Raw genomic sequence first — 18,820 nt, forward strand, 5'->3', positions numbered from 1 at the left:
CTGCCTTTAGCCCTGGTCAGTGACAGTTGAGGATCTAATGTGATTATGCTTGAAAGTCTCTCCCTCTTGTGGCAGAAGGTTTTCTTTCCCTAAAGTCCCAGCCCTGCCATTCCTTCCCAGTAGGTCTCTCTCCCCTATGTTGCCTTATATTAATTTTTTTTTCTGGAATGGGTGTGTGTTAGTTAGCATAAAATTATACACCAAGAGGCATATAGCATCCTCTTCTCGGGGCCAGTTTAATGGTGATTTTATTTCCTTAGCAAGACAGTTTAAAAGGGGGATCAGACCACCATCTTGGATCCAAACTCTTCCTTTCATCATTTAGACTTGTGAGGTAGCATTGGGCAATGACTCAGCCACAGGTTGAAGTCAGACTTCCTGCATTTATGTTCTGTTCCCACTTGTTTGCTGTTTAACCTGGGACAAGTTACTTAACATCTCTGGATCTCACTTTTATTTTTTCATTTAAAACGGGGATAAAACAGTGCCTAGCTCATAGATTGTTTCAGGGATTCAATGTTAATATACATAAAATGCTTTGCAAGTTGCCTGGCACAAAACAATTACTCTATGTGTTGGCTCCTTCCCTTGCTCCCACGGCATTCTCGGGAAACTGCTCTCATGTTGCATGGAGATCACTAATTTGAATTCTTGCAGAGCCAGTCAGGATGGTTTATATTTACAGTGGTGTCCTTACCTCAACCTGTTCTTTCTGAATGGGGTTCTACTGTGATCCACAGAAGCTCTATTTTCTCATAGCTCACTGCAGATGCTAAACAGCTTTCTACAATCTTCTTCTGATTTCTATGGTAAATAATTGTAAAATTTATCTTGTCTCCAAGGACTCGGGATTCATTGATTCGATAACGTATTTATGTGTGCATATTATCTACCTGGCACTGTTCTAAGTACTTGGAATGGAGCAGTAAACAAAATAGAAAGAAATATCCTGTCTCTGTGGAGTGCGTTCTAGTGGGAGAAGACAGATAATAAAAGGCACAGTGAAAAAGCAGTATGTCAGATGATAAATGCTAAAGAACTCCAGGAAGCAGAGGAGAGAGAAAGACAAAGTGTGGTGTAAGGGGCTTCCAATTTTTAATAAAATGTCTTGAGAAGATGATCCTGGAAGAATAAAGACCTGAAGGAGGTGAGAGAGCCAGCCTTGTCTGTTCATTTCTACTTAAAAGAAATGGCAAATGCAAAGGCCCTGAGGCAGAGGCATACTTGGTATATTTGAAAACAACAATGATTAGATTCGTGAAGTGAGGCAGAAGTAGAACAAGATGAGGTCACATGCAACCAGAAGGGAGAATTCTGGTCATCTGGGAGCCTTATGAGTCATTGTAAAGCCTTGAGGTTTTTAATCTCTGTGACATGCGAAGCTATTGCAGGGTTCAGAGCAGAGGGTTGATGTGATTTGTCTCGTGGCTTAACAAGATCATTCTGGCTGCAGTGTTAAGAATGCAGAGGCCAGAGTTGAAGGTGACAAACCTTTCAGGAGACTGCTGCCATGATCCATGTTGAAGATCACTGCGGCTGGGACCAAGGGGCCATCAGTAGAGGCTGTGAGCGTTTGGGCAAGTGGGTCAACATTTCTAAGCCTCTGTATTGAAGGATAAGCCAAGAGAATATGGTGGTGAATTGGACGTGGAGAGTGAGCAAAGCTGTTTCTTTGCACAAAGGCAGGGGTACCAATCAGACAACACAACACGAAGGTTTTTCCTTGGAGTCATGCAATGCAGGGCCTCTGATCTGACAAAAGAGAGGAGTCAAGGTTTTTGGCTTGTGCCAGTAATAAAACAGAGCTGCTCTAACCGAGATCAAGAGGACAGAGGGAGCCTGGTGGTGGTAGAGGGATGCTAAGTAGCTCAGTTTTGCATGTGTTCAACTCTAGATACCAATGAGCCCTCCAGGTGGAGAGGTTGAATGGACAGTTGGGTAAATGACTCTGGAGGGCAGGGGAGAGGTCTGGCTTGCAGATATCAATTGGAGAAATTATTAACATATGGATGCATTTTAAAGCCAAAAGATTGGAGAAAACAATTAGGAAAATGAATGTGGATTCAGGGCCAGCAAACTGTGGCCCTCTGGGCAAATCCAACCAGCTGCTTGTTTTTGTAAATAAGATTTTACTGGAACACTGCCACACCCATTCATTTACATATTGTTTCTGGCTGTTTTCCTGCCACGGTGGCAGGGCTGAGTAGCTGCAGAGAGATGGCCTGTCCACAGAGCCTACATTTTAAGATGGGGGCCTGCCTTTGGTATGGATACAAAGGAAAGAATCCCAGAGATGGAGCCAGGAATGTTGAGATGTTCAAAAGGAACCAGCCAAAAATCAAAGAGGCAGAGCCACCGAGGGAAAAGGACGCCTAGAAATATGTGCTGTCCTGGAAGCCCAGCAAAAAAAGAAGGATGTTATAACCATCTATGCCAAATATGGCCAGCTGGAGAAATAAGAAGCTCTCATTCTCTGAGTAATGACAATTAGATATGATAAGATCACAGTAAATCTTGAAAGAACTCTTTTGGTGAAATAACTCAATGGCGGGATTTGAACTCCTTTGGTTGAGTGTGTTCAAGAGAAAATAGAAGGGGAAAATAGGCCCAGAGTGAAGGACTGATATAGTACCTAGAGGAGAAAGTAGGACTGGGTGATTTGGGATTTAAAAATATAGTTTGTGGAAGGTCATAAATATGATCCGTTGCAAAGAGAAACTCTGATGTAGGGTATACGGCAGACAATTGCTGGAAAAATGACCTCCCATAGGTAAATGGAAATAGAATTGGGTGCATTAAGTGGAGGAACTGGTCTTTATTTAGAAAGCAAATGATTCATTCCCTAAAATCATGAGGAAAGGTCAACTATCTGGGTGGGATGTGACTGATGAGAAGTTGAGGGAATCTGTTTGAGTGGCCTCAATTTTCTCAGTAAAACAGGCAACAAGGTCATGAAGGGATGTGAGGACAGGGTGGAGAGGCTGGAGTTCTGAAGACAGGGGAGGAATAGAAGAGTGGAGGGGTGACTGGACCAGGGAACACAGCACCACTGGACACTTTCAAGGCCTGCTCCAGTGGCGCTCCTGGTTTCAATGGGGGCATCCAAAATGGTGGTGTGTGGTCAGCTACAAAAGAAAGGCCCAGGAGAGGCAGACAATCAGAAGGACCCAGGGTGGTGAGAACATGGAAATGAGAATGGAGCTGAAATATTGAAGGAGTATATAAAGAGTGATTGTAATACTTGGTCAATAAATTCAATATGGAAAGAGAAGGGAATAAGGGAAGTGAACAGGAAGCAGATCCTAGCAAGGTTGAATCTTTGGAGCTACAGAACTTGAGGAAGTGAAAGAGACTAGATGTGATCAGAGCAAGACGTTAGTGATTCCTATTATAAAATGAGTAGATGTTATTTAAAAATGGCCCCTTGTTCACAGCAATTGGAAATTTCACATAGATGGTTAGTTTGACATTTCCTAGTTAAACACCCTCAAATCAAGAGCTGCCTACTCTGTCTGATGTTGGCCACACACCACTTAGCCCAGTTCTTGGCAGACAGCACATTGAGGACTTTGCGTGTGGACTCCTACGTAGCACACCTTGAAGAGGCAGGTGGTATTGTCATTCCCATTTTATAGATGGGGACTCTAAAGCATACAGAATGCAAGTGATTTAACAAAAGTGGCCTAAGTTAGTAAAGAATAAGGCCTGGATAGATCTCAGATCCATCTGTTTCTGAGTATTTTCTAAATCATTCCTTTTCCCCATCACCTGGTAGATACCTGGGTGCAAGGCCCAAAGGGCAATCACAGCATCTGTTAGCTGCAGAGTCAGGATGTCTGGATGCCTCAGTCCCACCCATCTCATCACCTTTCCATAGGTCAAGAAACCCTTCTCACCAAGGTGGACTGGCTTTCCTTTGATTTAACTGAGTCTTTTTTTGCTTTATCTCATCGTGAAAAGACTTTGTGATAAAAAGCTCCCTTTTTGTCTTGACTTCTACACCTGAGCCTCTTTTCCCTTCTTTTTATTTTCTTTATAATTCTTTAATGAAACCACATTTTACCTTTCCACAGTTTCATTTCTTCTTCTAAACAGCATGGAACTTTCCATCCCTTTGACAGAGTTCTACAACAAAGGTTAATTACTTTATAATTTCATTCTCTTAAAAAAAAAAGCACACTAAAATTGCTAATTTTAACTGTGCTTCTTGTCAGTGGGTTCATGTAAATTCACTGTAATTAAACCAGATGTTTTCTTGTGCCTTAAAGTCAGGTGGTAATTTAAGGGAAATTTTCATTTCAATGCAAAGGAGGACAGAGTGTGATCGAGGGAGGTTCTCTCCCTCCCCTCCCCAGCTCTCCTTTCTCTTTCTTTCTTCTTCTTCTCTCCTCTCCTCTCCCTTTCTTTCCTGTCCTCTATCCCCTCCTCTCCATCAAAAAAGTGGGATTAAAGATGGTGAGCTTGGAGGATATACAAAAACATAGAGGCTGGGTGCTGTGGCTCAGGCCTATAATCCCAGTGGCTTGGGAGGCTGAGGCAGGAGGATCATGAGTTCAAATTCAGCCTCAGCAAAAGTGAGGGGTTAAGCAACTCAGTGAGACTCTGTCTCTAAATAAAATACAAAATAGGGCTGGGGATGTGGCTCAGTGGTCGAGTGCCCCTGAGTTCAATGCCCAGTACCCACCCCCCAAAACAACAACAACAACAATAAACTGCAGAGCCCTGCACAAATCAACAGGAACTTACCCTCCTATCTGTCTCACTTAGGTCTGTTCTGCCCTTCCACTTCAGGCGCCATGTTTGTTGGTTGATTGTTGATTAACCCATTTTGTCCCATCATCTTACATGTGGAATACCTATAAAAACTTAAACTGTTTTAAGTTTTTATAACTATGCCATTTATGGTAACTTTAAGATAATTATTATGCTTTCAGAAGTCTAGTCTTTTCAGAAAAATAATAAGTGAATGATAAGAGCATTTATATATGTGTTATGTATGTATGAAAATACATGTAAGAATATGTAAGCTCTAGTTTATAATTTCCGAACTATTTTAATGCACCTGTATCAATTTTGTTGATACATACACAGAATTGAAAACTCAAAATTTAACGGGTTAAGAGAAATCAAAATAATTTGAGATTAGTTCAGGGGCTACCAGAGTATATAAGTGAGTTTTATGGGGAAAAGTCAGAGATTTACATAATTTCAACCCACTCATATTTTGTAGTCATACTAGAAAATAAGTATTTTCTCTGATTAATAAATCTTTACAAGCTAAGACATCAAATATAGACTTTTATTGTGCAACACAGTAGAGTGCTTCTATTTCACCACAAGCTCTCTAGGAAATATAAAACTAAACTATTTGCCAATTGCTACGGTGTAAATATTCCTACCATGGTTGATTTCAATGCATATATTACTGAAGAGGAAAGAGATGCCAATGATCAGCTTTATCGAGCTAATAAGAATCAGCTTTGAATAGAGCTAAAAAGAAAACATTAAAACAATGCCCATACATGGGACACTCTGGTATCATGAAAGAGACATAGGCTTTGACTTCATTCCTTCATTAATTCATTCAACATAAGGTTAATGAGCACATACTACAGGCCAGCACTATTCTTGGTGCTAGGGTATACATAACTGTAAGAAAAATCAAAGTTCTGTTCTCATGATTTTTACATTCCTTTAAGAAGGACAGATAATAAAGAAATAAAATTGCAACATGCTACGAAGAAAAACAAAGCAGAAGAATGCTAGGGAGATTTTGGTACAGTGGTCAGGGAAGATCTCACAGATAAGGTTTTGGGATCTGTTGATCCCTCTTTTGCCCAACTGTAGCAATAGCATCTGCACCACAGCATTTGTGACTGACAGAACAGAGTGCCAGCACAGTGCCCAGCTCAAATGGACACCCAAACAACACAATCGCATGTCTCCTCACCCTTTCTAATACCTCAAGGTCATCTGGGTAACCATCTGTGATGTACTGAGCTCTAATGAAATGACGCCTTCAGCACTTAGTAAGGTCTGTTCAGCTTTCTACCCTGATGCTGTATGAATGTGGACTGAGCTACCTATTGCCATATTGTGGTTTCCATCTGTGCTTTCCCTATTACTTTCCTCTTTATGAGTTTTACCAGCCACATCTTGTTACTCTAGAGGTACCTGTCCCTAGCAACATGCAGTTTCCTCCTAGCTGGCAACCTGAGAAGCCACATGAAGAGGCTCATTAGAAGTGGACATAAAGGTACCCATTTTTGAGATGTGCCAGTCCTCTTTACAATTAGAGCCCATGAGCTTCAGCTGAAGTTACCATATTAAATAAAATAACATATCTATTATATGATTAATAAAATATCAAGTAGGTGTATATATATATATATATATATATATATATATATATACACACACACACACACACACACACACACACACAAACACACACACACACATACATACACACACACAATTGATATATTGAGTCAGGAATGTGGTGCTGTGTCAGAATACATTGATATATGTTAGCTATTAAAGTCAATTATGTTTTTAGAAATTATTGTAAATGGGAACGTAAAATTCTCCATTGCACAATAAGTAATAGTGCTTCCTCTTTCACACTTGCTATTAAGATTATATGAGTCTACCCCACTGGAGAAAAGACAAAATAATACAACTTCTGTGAAGGGTATCTAAATGAATAAGCTCTTTGATTCCAGTGGGATACATCTTCACAAATAGCAAACAACACCGGCACTAGGCTATTTGCTGCAGTATTGTGATAGCAAATAATTGAAACAACCTCACTGTCCATCAGACACTTAGGTATATTCATCCACACAATGAAGTACGTTGGAGCTATAAAGGGAATGAGGGAATTTTGTACTAACTGACATGGAGTGATTTCCAGAATATACTAAGTGAACAACAACAACAAAAAAGATGCCAAGTGTATCCATTCTGTTACCTCTTACAGAAAAATAGGAGGAGAGGAAAATATCATGTACTTTTTGCAAAATGAACTACTGGAAAGATAAACCAGAAATGAATGAAAATGGCTGTCTTTCAGGGTGGGAACTATGCAACAAAAATAAGGACAGAGGCAGTACTTTTCAGATGGACCCTTTTTTAAAGAGTTTTGACTTTTGAAAGAGGCAACCGTTCACCTGTTTAAAAAAACAACAACAATAATACATTTTAATGTAAGAAAGGATGAGGGGAAGGAAAACCTTAATATTGAAACAAATGGATCTAATTGGGTACCAAGTTGAGATTATAAGCATGTGGAGATAAACACTGAACTTTGGAGCACTGTATTTCGACCGCCCATCTTCAGTGGGACATAGCCTTAAAAACACTGAAGACAGAAAAATTGAGGTCTTCAACCCAAATTAGCTTTATTGTTTGTTCACGGGATTGCTGCTGTAACTTTGAAACTACTTTATATGTAGGATGGAATAAATGAAAACCCTAGATTCAGGATCTTCATTGTGGGAGAAGGGGATGTCTGGGCAGAAGGTGGAGAAGAATCCTGAGGCATCAGGGTTGGATCAGGATAAGATCGTGATTTAAAACAAATTCTATTCCCTAGCTCTTTCTACCTGGAGAGGTAGTACCTCCAGGCAATATCACTATGTTGAGCTCATGTCAGATGTAGATCTTAGGGCCAAAATACCACTGAAAGCATCCAGAAATCCTGAGAGAAGTGGTTGACTTCAGGTGCATGGCAGGGACATCACAAGGGTAGAAGAGGACATGGTGCTATGCCAGAAGCAAGGACGACAAATGAGGGCAGGTCAAAAGGACCTGGAGCCCACCTGAAGGGACTCCTGCTGGCCTTCGTCATGACAGCCTGAGCCTCCAGAAGAGTAATGATGGTGGTGGATGCTTGTACACGGAGTCAAAATATGATCTATGAGTCAATAAGGATAGTAAACACAGGAAGGGAGATGAGAGAAAAACTCTTCTATAAAGAAGAAAGCTAATTAATAAAAACATAGGTGAATGATGAATTTTAAAGCCACCCTTTTGCGAGCACCAATGTAAGTAACACTTGATTACTTTAGTTAAGGAGTGCTACAACCCTTGAGTGACAGTTTTGAGGGAATAGGGTGTTAATACCATCTCTGCCACAGCACAGCAACTTTACAAAGAGAAGAAAGTACTGCATTTGCAGTGGAGGGGGCGGGTGGACCCTGTGTTAATTAAGTGACCAGAGGTAACATCACTGAGAGAGGAGCTCCCTATCTCTGGGGACCTCCTGCCAAGATACAGTGAGAAATAGGCACCACGAACCATGTAATATTTTTTTTTCCAGAAATGTTTTTCACTCTGGTTTTCTCATATAAAATCAGGTTTAATGTTATTAGAAATAATATTAGAAATACGAAAATAGACTATATATTTGATCATCTTTAAATTAATGCCAAATTTCTTATATGTCATATGATATTGTGGCTATGTAGGAGAATGCTCTTATTTTTAAACTGTTAATGGGTTGTGTCATGATTTCTGTAATCTATTTTCAAACAGCTAAAAATTATATGTGTGTGTGTATTTCATATTTTCATATAATACAAACCTATCACCTATATGAAATAGTCAATGTAGCAAATGTTAACACATGTTGAATCTGTGCAGAGGGTTTTCAGGTCTTTTTAGTACTAATCTTTCTTTTTTTTTTCTAGTAGTTTTGAACCATTTCACAACAAAATCTCACACATACACACACACACACACATATACATATACACACAGGAGTCATTGTATATAGCAAGCCTATTTCTTGGTGCCTAGGACATTATAAGTGCTCAATAAATAGCAGCCAAAAAATGGCTGAATGGAGACCCCTTCGACATGGTTTTCATCCTTTAAGACCTCTTATATTCCATTTCACAATCTTGACCATGGTCTGTTTAATAATAGAAGAGTAACCATGAAATAAGGAAACTGTGGTTTTGTCTGAGACATTTGTGGAAAAGAGAAAAAAAAATAAGAATCTGTTTAGTCTTTTACCAACAGCTGCTTCCAGATGACGCCATGGGGCTCTGGGGCCATGAGCTTCTCTCTCTAGCAGCAGATTACTTTTCAGGTCTTCAAAGGCACTGGGGTGCTGAAATGACAAATTCTACAAATTCCCCAGAAGACGATTTTGGAAAAACGGACAAAAAGCAGCACGGAGCCAGTCAGCTCAATCCGAGAGGTTGCTCTTGCTGGCTCCCGGAGGGGAGCTTCAGTTAATGGCCCGGGCCATGCTCCATCTTTAGCTCCTGCTGGAGGTGAATGAGCGCCCCAGCAAACGGAAATGTCTCCTCCTTCTTTAGAAAGAATGGAGTCTAATTGTGGCATAGAGAGGGTGGCCCCACTCTGCTGAGACCTTCCTGCTGGAAGTTTCTGAGCTATAGGCTGAGGCCTGGCGTCTTGTAAGCTGCTGTCTTTATTAGGATAACGTCCACACACCTCCTGGAGCAGGAATGGATGTTTTATTAATGATGTTTAATATAAATTTAAGTTCAAAGCATTGCTGCTCTTGCATTGTTTTGATACAGGCTCTGTGGTTTGTTGATTTGTTTATTTATTTTTTCTCTTAGTGTCAAGAGTTAGAAAGGAAGGGTTTAAGGCACACCTTAAAACTGGGATTGATTTGGGATTTGCAGGTGCACCATCATCCTCAAAGAATAGTCCAGGGTGAGCAAGGCACCTGCTGCTCTTCCCTTTCTGTCCCTGGGGATGCCCTGTGAACACTAGTCACTAAGCCACCCTCTTGACCCCACTTTGCATCCCAGTTAATGCCCAGTACACCACTACTCCTTGAGAGTTTATGCAGTAGACTCTACAACCATTTCCAGGGGATGGCTTGATCCTGATAGGATTTCCCAGAGCAACTGGGCAGTTTCTGAGTTACTTATGTTTCAGACTCCTTGGTCAAGAAACTTTTTTCCTGTGACTTAGTGCAAACCCAGTAGCTACATTTATTGAGAAAATAAGATCTGCTGGGTTTAGGTCTAACTTCTTTGTATACCATCCCTTTTAATGTGCACAATAACCTACTATAATGCTATGGTGTTATTCTACCTGCTGGAGGAAAAGATGATTCATTTTTGAAACAATGAAGCCAGTTCTAGCTCCCCTTCCTGACTTGGAATATCTGGTATGTATTGCCTGCCCGGTAGAGCTCCCCTGTAGGCTGAGGGTGCAGCCAACCTTTGCAGGACTTGACCAGAAGCTCCTCCCGTTCCCTGTCTTGCCTTCCTATCCCCTGCCCAGTCTCCCCCAGGAAATTTCCATAATCAATTCCTTATACACAATTTGCATTTCAGAGTCAGATTCTGAACAACTAAATACAGAGCCAAAGCCAGCCTGGCTGGAGGTACAACTGAAATTCAGCCATGGACAATGTTCCTTAGACAAATCCTAGAACTGGCAAATTTGATCCCACCAATAAGAGAAGTGCTGTGTTGAAGTTCTATGCAAATTGCAGTGGGAGCCTAGGAAGGAAGTTCGGGGCAGTCCAGGGAAGCTTCCTGGAGGAAGCATTTGAGCAAAGACTTGAAAGATTAATGGGGTTTACCCTGCAAATGTGTGAGCAGAAGGAACAGCATGGGTGAGGACAGAGAGGGTGGAAGTCTGTTCTAGGAGTACAAGAGTCTCCATATTCCAGGACTCTCAGATTAGGAGGCATGTTGGGAGATAAAATATAGGAAGCAGACTCATTAGAACCTTGAGAGTTGGAGAGGTGGAATGGGGTTGAAGAAAGGAGCCTCCTGGACTGACATGGAGGTCTCCATCTTAAGCCACCAAATGCAGTTCATGGAGACAAGGACCATAGAAAAAGAAGTCAGTGTGCAGAAGAGGGAACTGGTTCACTTTTGAGTACTTTGGGTTGGAGACGCCTGTAGGGCACCCATTGAATCATCAGTTCTGTGGGCAATGTACATGCTAAGGTTTTTATGTGTATTTTCTTCTTTAAATTTGAACAGAACTGAGAATTCACGTGACTTCCCATCTCAACATGTTGAAACAACAGGATATACATGCTGTCTCACAGGAGGTGTTGGTGGAGCTGAACCTTGGGCAGAGAAGGTTGGAGAAAGGGAGGAGAAGAGGAATGGGTTCACAGAAGGGTCAACCTCCAGAGCACATGTGTGGCAGAGCTGCCGTCGTGCATGAGAACAGCAACCTGAGTCGTGCAATGCACGACCTGCGTGGTCTTTCATGGAAGATCTTGGGGAACAGATCAAAGATGCAGGAAAAAATGAAAACCTCATCACTGACAGGGTGGCAGTCAGTGAGTGGGTCCGACCCACACCCCCCATTGCCAGGAGGCTGGCCTCGCCTGCTCACCGTCCTCCTCGGTCTGCACCACCAGCTCCTCGCTCTCCATCCGGCCCTCTGGGTTGGACAGCAGGAGCCGCAGCCGGATGGTCATGAAGGGACGCAGGCCCCGCAGGGTGTAGTGGGAGGAGGTCTGGATGACCTCCTCGGCTTCGTACTGCTGCTGGTTGAACACGTACTGGTACTGCACCGTGAGGTTGTAGCTGTGGCAGCGGGTCACTGCATAGCCAAAGGGCTCCCACTGCAGGGTCAGCTGCCGGGCCCGGATGTCCACTATCTCCACGTTCTGCGGGCCATGCACGGGATCTGCAAGAGATCGGAAAGGCATAAGGTCTCTGGAGGCTGTCAGGAAGACAAGTGGCTGTTCTGCTAAAGCAGCTGAGAATTCCCTTCCCGACGTATTGTAACAGCTCAATCACTGCCTTCGTGGTTTTTGCCCACATGCAGCATAATTTACATCACATTTTTCCTTAAATCAATTTCCTTTTTCTTATTTAAATGCATGTAAGAGAAAACATAAATATATGAAGTGAAGGCTTATCATATATCACATGCCGTAAGTAAATCGTTAACTACAAAATTGTTTAATTCTTAAGGGTCCATCAGGGGAGCCACTGAAATGCATCTTGGGTGCTACCAACAGCACACACAGCGCTTCTGGGACACACTGATCTAGGTGGCTGCTAGGGCTCTCCCTTGCATCCTCATATTTCATTCAGCCACATCCTCTCCTTCTGGTGGTCTCTTCCCCTTTTCTGTTAATAGCATCCAGATCCACAAGCTGAAAAGCGAGTCACATCTTTAACATGCAAAATCAGTCCATCCACATGGTCACTAGGCCCCATGGACTCTACCTTTGAAGCTCCATTTACTCACCGTCCTCCCTTCATAACACAAAGCATCATTTCCCAGCACCCTACAACAACTCTGATACTTCTCACCCCAACAGTATCTTCCATCCATTCCTCCTCACTGATCTTGGTCCCAGAACCCCACAGAGGACATTGACTGTGTTTTATTTTATCGTGAATAATCTAATCTAATATGTATACCTTATAGAAGTTAAATAGACGTTTTTGTACAAAACAGATAATAACAGACAAGATTTAAAAGAAATTCCACATTTCCAGATCATTCTATGTTAGAGTTCAGGCATTTGGGATAGTGGAGACACAGTTTCTAGGTTGCCAGGCACCTCCCCAAGTGTCAAGGTCTCTCAGCTGGGAATAGCAAAGCACAGACTAGACATTAAACCAGTATTTCTCCCCACGTTACCTACAGGACTTTGCCAAGTTTTGTCACCTCTTTTGGGTCCACTTCTGATTTCACTTGTAAAATAGTGATAATCATAGCAGCCAACTGCATTGCAGGGGAAGGAGGAGTCAAATGAGATATTTGTGAAGCAGTTAGAGTTGCACCTGGAACTTAATAAGTCCTCCATATAGGATGGCTGGGGTTTGTTGTTTGCTTGATGGTTTGTTTTCCAGTAATCAGAGTAGTAATAAAAATAATCACAGTGCTTCACATGCATATGCATCCACCTGGCGTGTCTAATAAATGGCAGTTCTGGGTGGGACCATTAAGCAAAAAGATAGACTAGGATGACACTACTTCTGCAGTCCCCTCAGAGCATTTGGAAATGGCTGTCCTGATACCCATGAAGCAATAAGACAGGGTGGGGTTGAAGGTTCTTGGGGCCAACTAAGTCCCTCATCTCTCCCAATAGGGATCATGCAACTTGTGTTAGAGCCTTATCACAGAACACACTTCACAGAAATGTCAGAGAACCTGGCAAGGCAGCCCCGAGTGGCCATGTGGCTGCTGGTAGGAGGCTCCTAGGGAAGATGGCCGGCCCTGGCCCCTGATCAACTGAAGAATCCATGGTCACTCCTATAGCCCAGTTGTTCATGCTCACATGTCCTTTGTGGAAAGGAGAGTCAGCATCCCAGAAGCAAATGGGTGACTTTGAGAATGTGACATTGGATGAGCTGAGAGCCCAGTGTGCTGAACCCATGTGGAATAAGAGGTGAAAAGTACTGTCCCCGTTGTTGATGGTCACAACCAGGCCTGGCAGCTGTTGCTTGGTTGAACGCCTCTCAGTGGCCCAGGCTGCAGTGAGTACAGATGAATAAACTTACGTACAGCAAAGGCCACTTGCCAGAGAAATCTGGAACATCCCTCCATCCTTGCCCAACTAGAGCCTTTGCACTAACCCAGATGCCAGAAAGTTCCAGGCTGCCCACTCCTACTGGGGACCTTAACACTCCTCATTGGGAGCACCTTCTAGACCACTGCCAAGCCAAGATAGCCACCCTCACAGAGCTCTCTCCTCCCCTGTGAGGGATGGAAAACAGGGACATTTAAGACTCACTGAAGCTCAAAGCTACCCTCACAATTTGTTAAGTATCTTGAAAGTACCATATCCCATATTAAGAGTGATTTTTGAGCTCTCCAGTGCAGCCTCAAAACACAAACTAGACAATAAGAACAAACACCATGGATGGAGCAGCAGCCCCAGGTGCTGGGTTCTATGTCTCGGATCATCACAGGACTTTGTTAGGAACTGCCAACCCATTTGACAGATGAGTAAATTGAGGACCAGAGAGGACCAGGAACGTGCACACACTAGAAAGGCTAGCAAGTGGCAAAGTGGGGTTTTGAACTTGTGTCTGTCTCACCTGGTGCCTGGTGCACAAGGCAAAAAGGGCCTTGGTAAGTATCAGATGAACACACATGTGCTGAGTCTTGCCAATGTCATAAGGAGTCATGAGGAAGGCTTCACAGGCCCTAGAGGAAAGCCAAGTTCTGTGAGATGAAATATGTCCTAAAGCCACATAGTGCCGGGCTGAGAGCTGGAGTCGGAAAATGTAAAGCCTTTGTTTTCTCTGAACAGTGACAACACTGGAGGCTGAGATGGGCAGGGACAGAAATGTGAGGCATGTTGCCATCAGGAGTCTGGGGAGACCTGGGAGAATGCTGTGGGAAAGCCAAAAGGCAGAAATTGCTGGACCCTCAGGAGCCTGGGGCCTGCTGGAGGGGACGAGGCTATAATTCAAACACATCTAGTGCTAAGCTGACCGCTGGCCTGTCTTCCGCCCTGGTTTCCAATCTCCCCGCAGCTTGCTTGTGCAGTGACCACAAAAACACCTTTTTACTCCTCTTAGAGGTAAAAGCATTCCAGGGCCACCTTTTCAAAGACAGTAAGAGGGTTTTAAGCCTGCCACACAGTGAAGAGACTCTCTCCAGAGCGGGAAGGAGGGGGCACAGGAAAATCCTCTTGCCCTCTCAGCAACAGGCGTGATGGACTGTCAGAGCAGGGCTCGAAGCCAGACTCTGGCACTTAGCAGCTGAGTGACCTTGGGCAAGGGCAATTCATCTCTGAGCCTCCATCTCCTCATCTATAAAGTGGAAATTATTACACTAATCTCAGAGGGCTGTTAATGAGCATAAAATGAACTGTAAAGAGAGAGAAAATTGCCTTTCTCTAAAGGAAATTCCTCTTAGACAGAATTGCCTTTCTTGGGGAAATGCTTTGGGAAGTTTGTTGGAGACAGATGCTGTATTCCCAGGGCCTCTGTCTCGTGCAGGCTGAACCTCCAGAGATGGAAGAGCATGCATTCTTTGGGGGCTTTGATGGAGCAGGAGAGGTACAGGGGTGACAAGTGACAGGGTGTCAGGGGAGCATTAAGTGACCATTCGCCATGTGACTGCTAGACTTTCAAGAAGGTCCTCAAGATACTGGGAAGATGTCTGCTGGGACTGGCTCTCCTGTAGATTCCAGAAAGGATTGAGATCTGTACCCCATTGGGCCACATAAGATGCCACATGAGAGCACAGGGAGGCACCAGGCAAAGGGGATTCCAAACATACCTGTGATACAGAGATCTTTGAGAATGATTTTAGGGGTTCTCCAGGATATGGAAATTAAGAGGCTCAAGGAAATCTCAGTTCAAATGCAAAAGGCAAGAAGGACTCTGGTAGAACTGTAGGTAAGAGACATGTAATGGAAGTATGTAAATTAGAAAATTCCTATTCAAGGAAAAGGAAAAGTAAGGCCTATTTGTTAGGCAGCAGTGCTGGGCTAGGCACTGACTCTTACTTGCTTGTGAGAAACAACTCTATGGCATAGAAAACTGAGATTGAGTGAAGGGACATAATTTACCCAGGTCCACACAGACGTGTCCCCATTCTGTGGGCTCCAGGATACTATGCAGCATTTTCTGTCCCACTTGGCATTTGTCACAATGCCCAGGAATTGTTTGTTAATGCATCTGTCGGCTGTCCCAGTCTCCCAGGGACCGATTCTGTTTACCTGGCAACTCCAGCGCATAGCACAGGGTCAGCTGAGGGGCACTTCCTACAAGAAGAATGGATACCTGAGCTTGAACCCCCTGATTCCACAGTCCCTATCCTGTCCCCTCTGGCACATCAGTGGATCTTAAAGGTGAGCATTTCTTTTTTTCTTTTTTTTTTTTTTCCATTCAAGCAAGAGGATGCCCTAAAATCCAGTACTATGGAAACTAGATTTCAGGACGTGTGATGGAAGCTTTCGTGCTTTCAGTCTGACCCCACTAAACCTCGGCCACCAAGCCCAGCTTCTGCTCCAGTAATTGCCGCCGGTGGAGAGAGCTTCAGGTTTACATTCAGGTTGGTGCAAACAAGTTGGAAATTGCTGAGAAAGCCGTGTGTGTGCAGTGGAGATTGGTTTGTTGAATTTACATACCCTGTGTAAATATGTCCAAGCCTAGTGCCTATGGTTTCTGCCTCCAGATAAGGCCCTGCCCATATGCCCTTCTTGAGTAACTGCCTACAGGCCAAGAAGACAGCAAACAGCTTGAAGAGAGGTAGATTTTCTGGAAAGCTGGAAATCAGCCTCTCATAGAAAACTAAAGAGGCTCGGCCTCTGGGTAGACTTTCTATGTCTCTGAACTGGCCACTGGGGACCTGTCTTGAGCCTGGTACTGGCTCTCGTCAGACTGTGTCCTCCTCCTTCTCCTGTGCCCACCTGCCCCTGATTCTCCCTTGTGACGAGGGACCAGATCTCTGAACCCTATAATTTCATGACCCATTGGCCCCAAACTCACTCCCAGGTCTTCTCAGTTTCATGTAAGATCAGCCTCAAAAGGTGACCAAAAGACAGCTGTCTGGGAAAGTACATGGGACTTTGCATGAGGACTGAGGTCTCCATACATATGTGCACGGCCCTCTGCTAGGAGGGATAGGGTTGGGAGCAAGGAAAAGGGAAAGAGATGCCCGCATCCACTTATGCTTATTCCAGACTCATTTGTGATCTTGCACGTTAGGTTGGGACAGGTGCATGCACATGTGTGTGCGTGTGTGTGTGTGCGTGTGTGTGTGTGTGTGTGTGTCTGCCCACTAGTACTTGCAGAAGCTGCTGCTGCCTCTGGAAAGCAGGTTGGCTCTCCTCGCCTCTTTTCCACATTAGCTTTTACTAAAGTTCTATCTTCATCCTGAATGGGTGCCATTTCAACCTATTCCTGAGCCCAACGTACGACTTTTGCCTTCCCACCCCTCCACCTTCCACTGTTCCCTCCTCAAATCATACACCCCTGAAGCAAAGAGTAGCATCTGGGATCCTACACACCTTCCAGCCTTTGCCCACACTCTTCTCCCGGCATGAGATGCCACTGACAAAGACAAACCCCTAGGTGACATGTTCAAGGCCAGCTCCAATGCCAGCCTCTATTGGTAACTTTCTCCAACAGCCTCCTGGTTCATATTGAATGCCTCAGGCTCTCTGATTGAACACAGTGACTTACTCCCCCATCCCTCTTATCAAATCACAGGAGAACTGTTTAAAGATTTTGGTCATGTTCGTCTCCCCTGCCAATCTGTGAGCATCAAGATCTCTTCATTTCTATAACTGGGACATACAGCTGATGATAGATAGATAGATAGACACACAGACAGATGATAAATACATGATGGGTAAGTCGATGAGAGGTAGGTAGGTATGTGGTAGATAGATGAGAAAATCTAGAAAGTGCGTAAGGACTGAACACCAGAACAAAATTAAAGCCTGAACCTACTATAAGAAACAAGCAATAAGTAAAAGGGTGAAAATCAGATTTCTTTTTCACTCCAATTGTTAAGGGTAATCATGTGGTGAAGTTGGAATTGGTTCCTTTTTTTTTTTTTTAAACATGGTCTCGGCCTCTATCCCTGCTGTCAAAGGCAATAGCTACAGAATCTCCTAATGACCTTAATCAAGGAAGAACATCTTATTAAAAAAGGAGCAGCAAAGTAGATTTCCAATTCATGAATTTGCTATGTATTCATCTTTAGGTGCAGAGTTGGCTGGGACGTATGTACTGTTCAAAGTTGAACTTAAATTGAGATAATTTTAGGGTATGGGGCTGAAAATGTGGAGGTGGATAGCTTGTATGTAAAATTAATTTTTTATCCATTTAGAGATGCAATTTGAGTTCCTTTCAAATTAAATTGCAATGGAGTCCTAGGCAGCTGGAAACATTATTGCCAACATAATTTGATACTGCAAGAGCAGTAATACGTTGACAGATAGTTCGATGTGACCATTAATTTGCAATTTCTGCATGGAAATGATACACGAAGGGAGAAAAAAGGTAAAAGGAACAAAATTAAAATCCATCTTTGTTCCGGCACCATCCAAACTCACTCTTTTGCTTACTTTCCATCACCTCCTCTAATTTATTGCAGGTGTTTGACGGATTAGAATTTGTTGAACATTACCAGAGACGTTTTATGAAGGTAGGTATCTTGACAACCAGAAGCCTCAGAAGCTGCAGTCTGTTACCGCCTAACATGTTACCTGGTAAGAAGGTGATCAGGTTGCTATCTTCTTGTGGAAATGCCACAGAGAAGACAATTTATTCACTCGTTCATTGGCTTACTCATTAATTAAAAAGTGCATATGGACTACGGGGGCACTGTGACCTGATGAAAACACCAGTGGCTCTATTATCTCTTGGACTTCATACAAGCCACTGACCCTATCCATGTCGATTTCTCATGTGTGAAAAGTGGATGATGTTTTCTGCCTTTTAGGGCCTCAAGAAGGTTCAAGGAGACCATGAGCTCCACACTCCTGGACTGTACTTGATACAGCTGCATTCTCCCAAACCCAGAATGAGATGGGACAGCCATTGAGACAGGAGGGATGTAGGTTACTCTTGGACCCCTGACCTGGTACCTCGAATGCAGGTGACTGGTGGCTCATGTTTTTAATCAACTATCATTTAGGTTTAGCAAGCTTCCATGAATGCCTCGTATGGCTGTATCAATTCCTTCCTCTCTACAAATATATCCTGGATGTCTTAGATGGGGCAGGCATGAGGGACAAAAGTGAACGAGACAGATACTTTCTTGTTTTCATGAAACTCATTGTAGGGGAGGCAGGCACAGGCATTTGAAGGATAATGATGAAGTCCGACAAGTCTTGCAGGGGACACGCTGGCTTCCCGGGTACCACATAGCTTAA

General features: G+C 43.4%; 1 protein-coding gene across 2 annotated transcripts in view; it reads right to left on the minus strand.

Annotated features, from left to right (window-relative positions):
- Positions 1-18,820, minus strand: part of Ptprt (protein tyrosine phosphatase receptor type T) — a 1,048,660-nt gene that overhangs the window by 384,007 nt on the left and 645,833 nt on the right. For both annotated transcript variants that reach the window (XM_027945221.3, XM_027945220.3), the window contains exon 8: positions 11,350-11,646. In XM_027945221.3, coding sequence (XP_027801022.1) covers positions 11,350-11,646 — 297 coding nt within the window. The remainder of the gene's footprint in view (positions 1-11,349; positions 11,647-18,820) is intronic.

Source organism: Marmota flaviventris, chromosome 2 (genome assembly GCF_047511675.1).
Source record: "Marmota flaviventris isolate mMarFla1 chromosome 2, mMarFla1.hap1, whole genome shotgun sequence".
Classification (NCBI taxonomy): domain Eukaryota; kingdom Metazoa; phylum Chordata; class Mammalia; order Rodentia; family Sciuridae; genus Marmota; species Marmota flaviventris.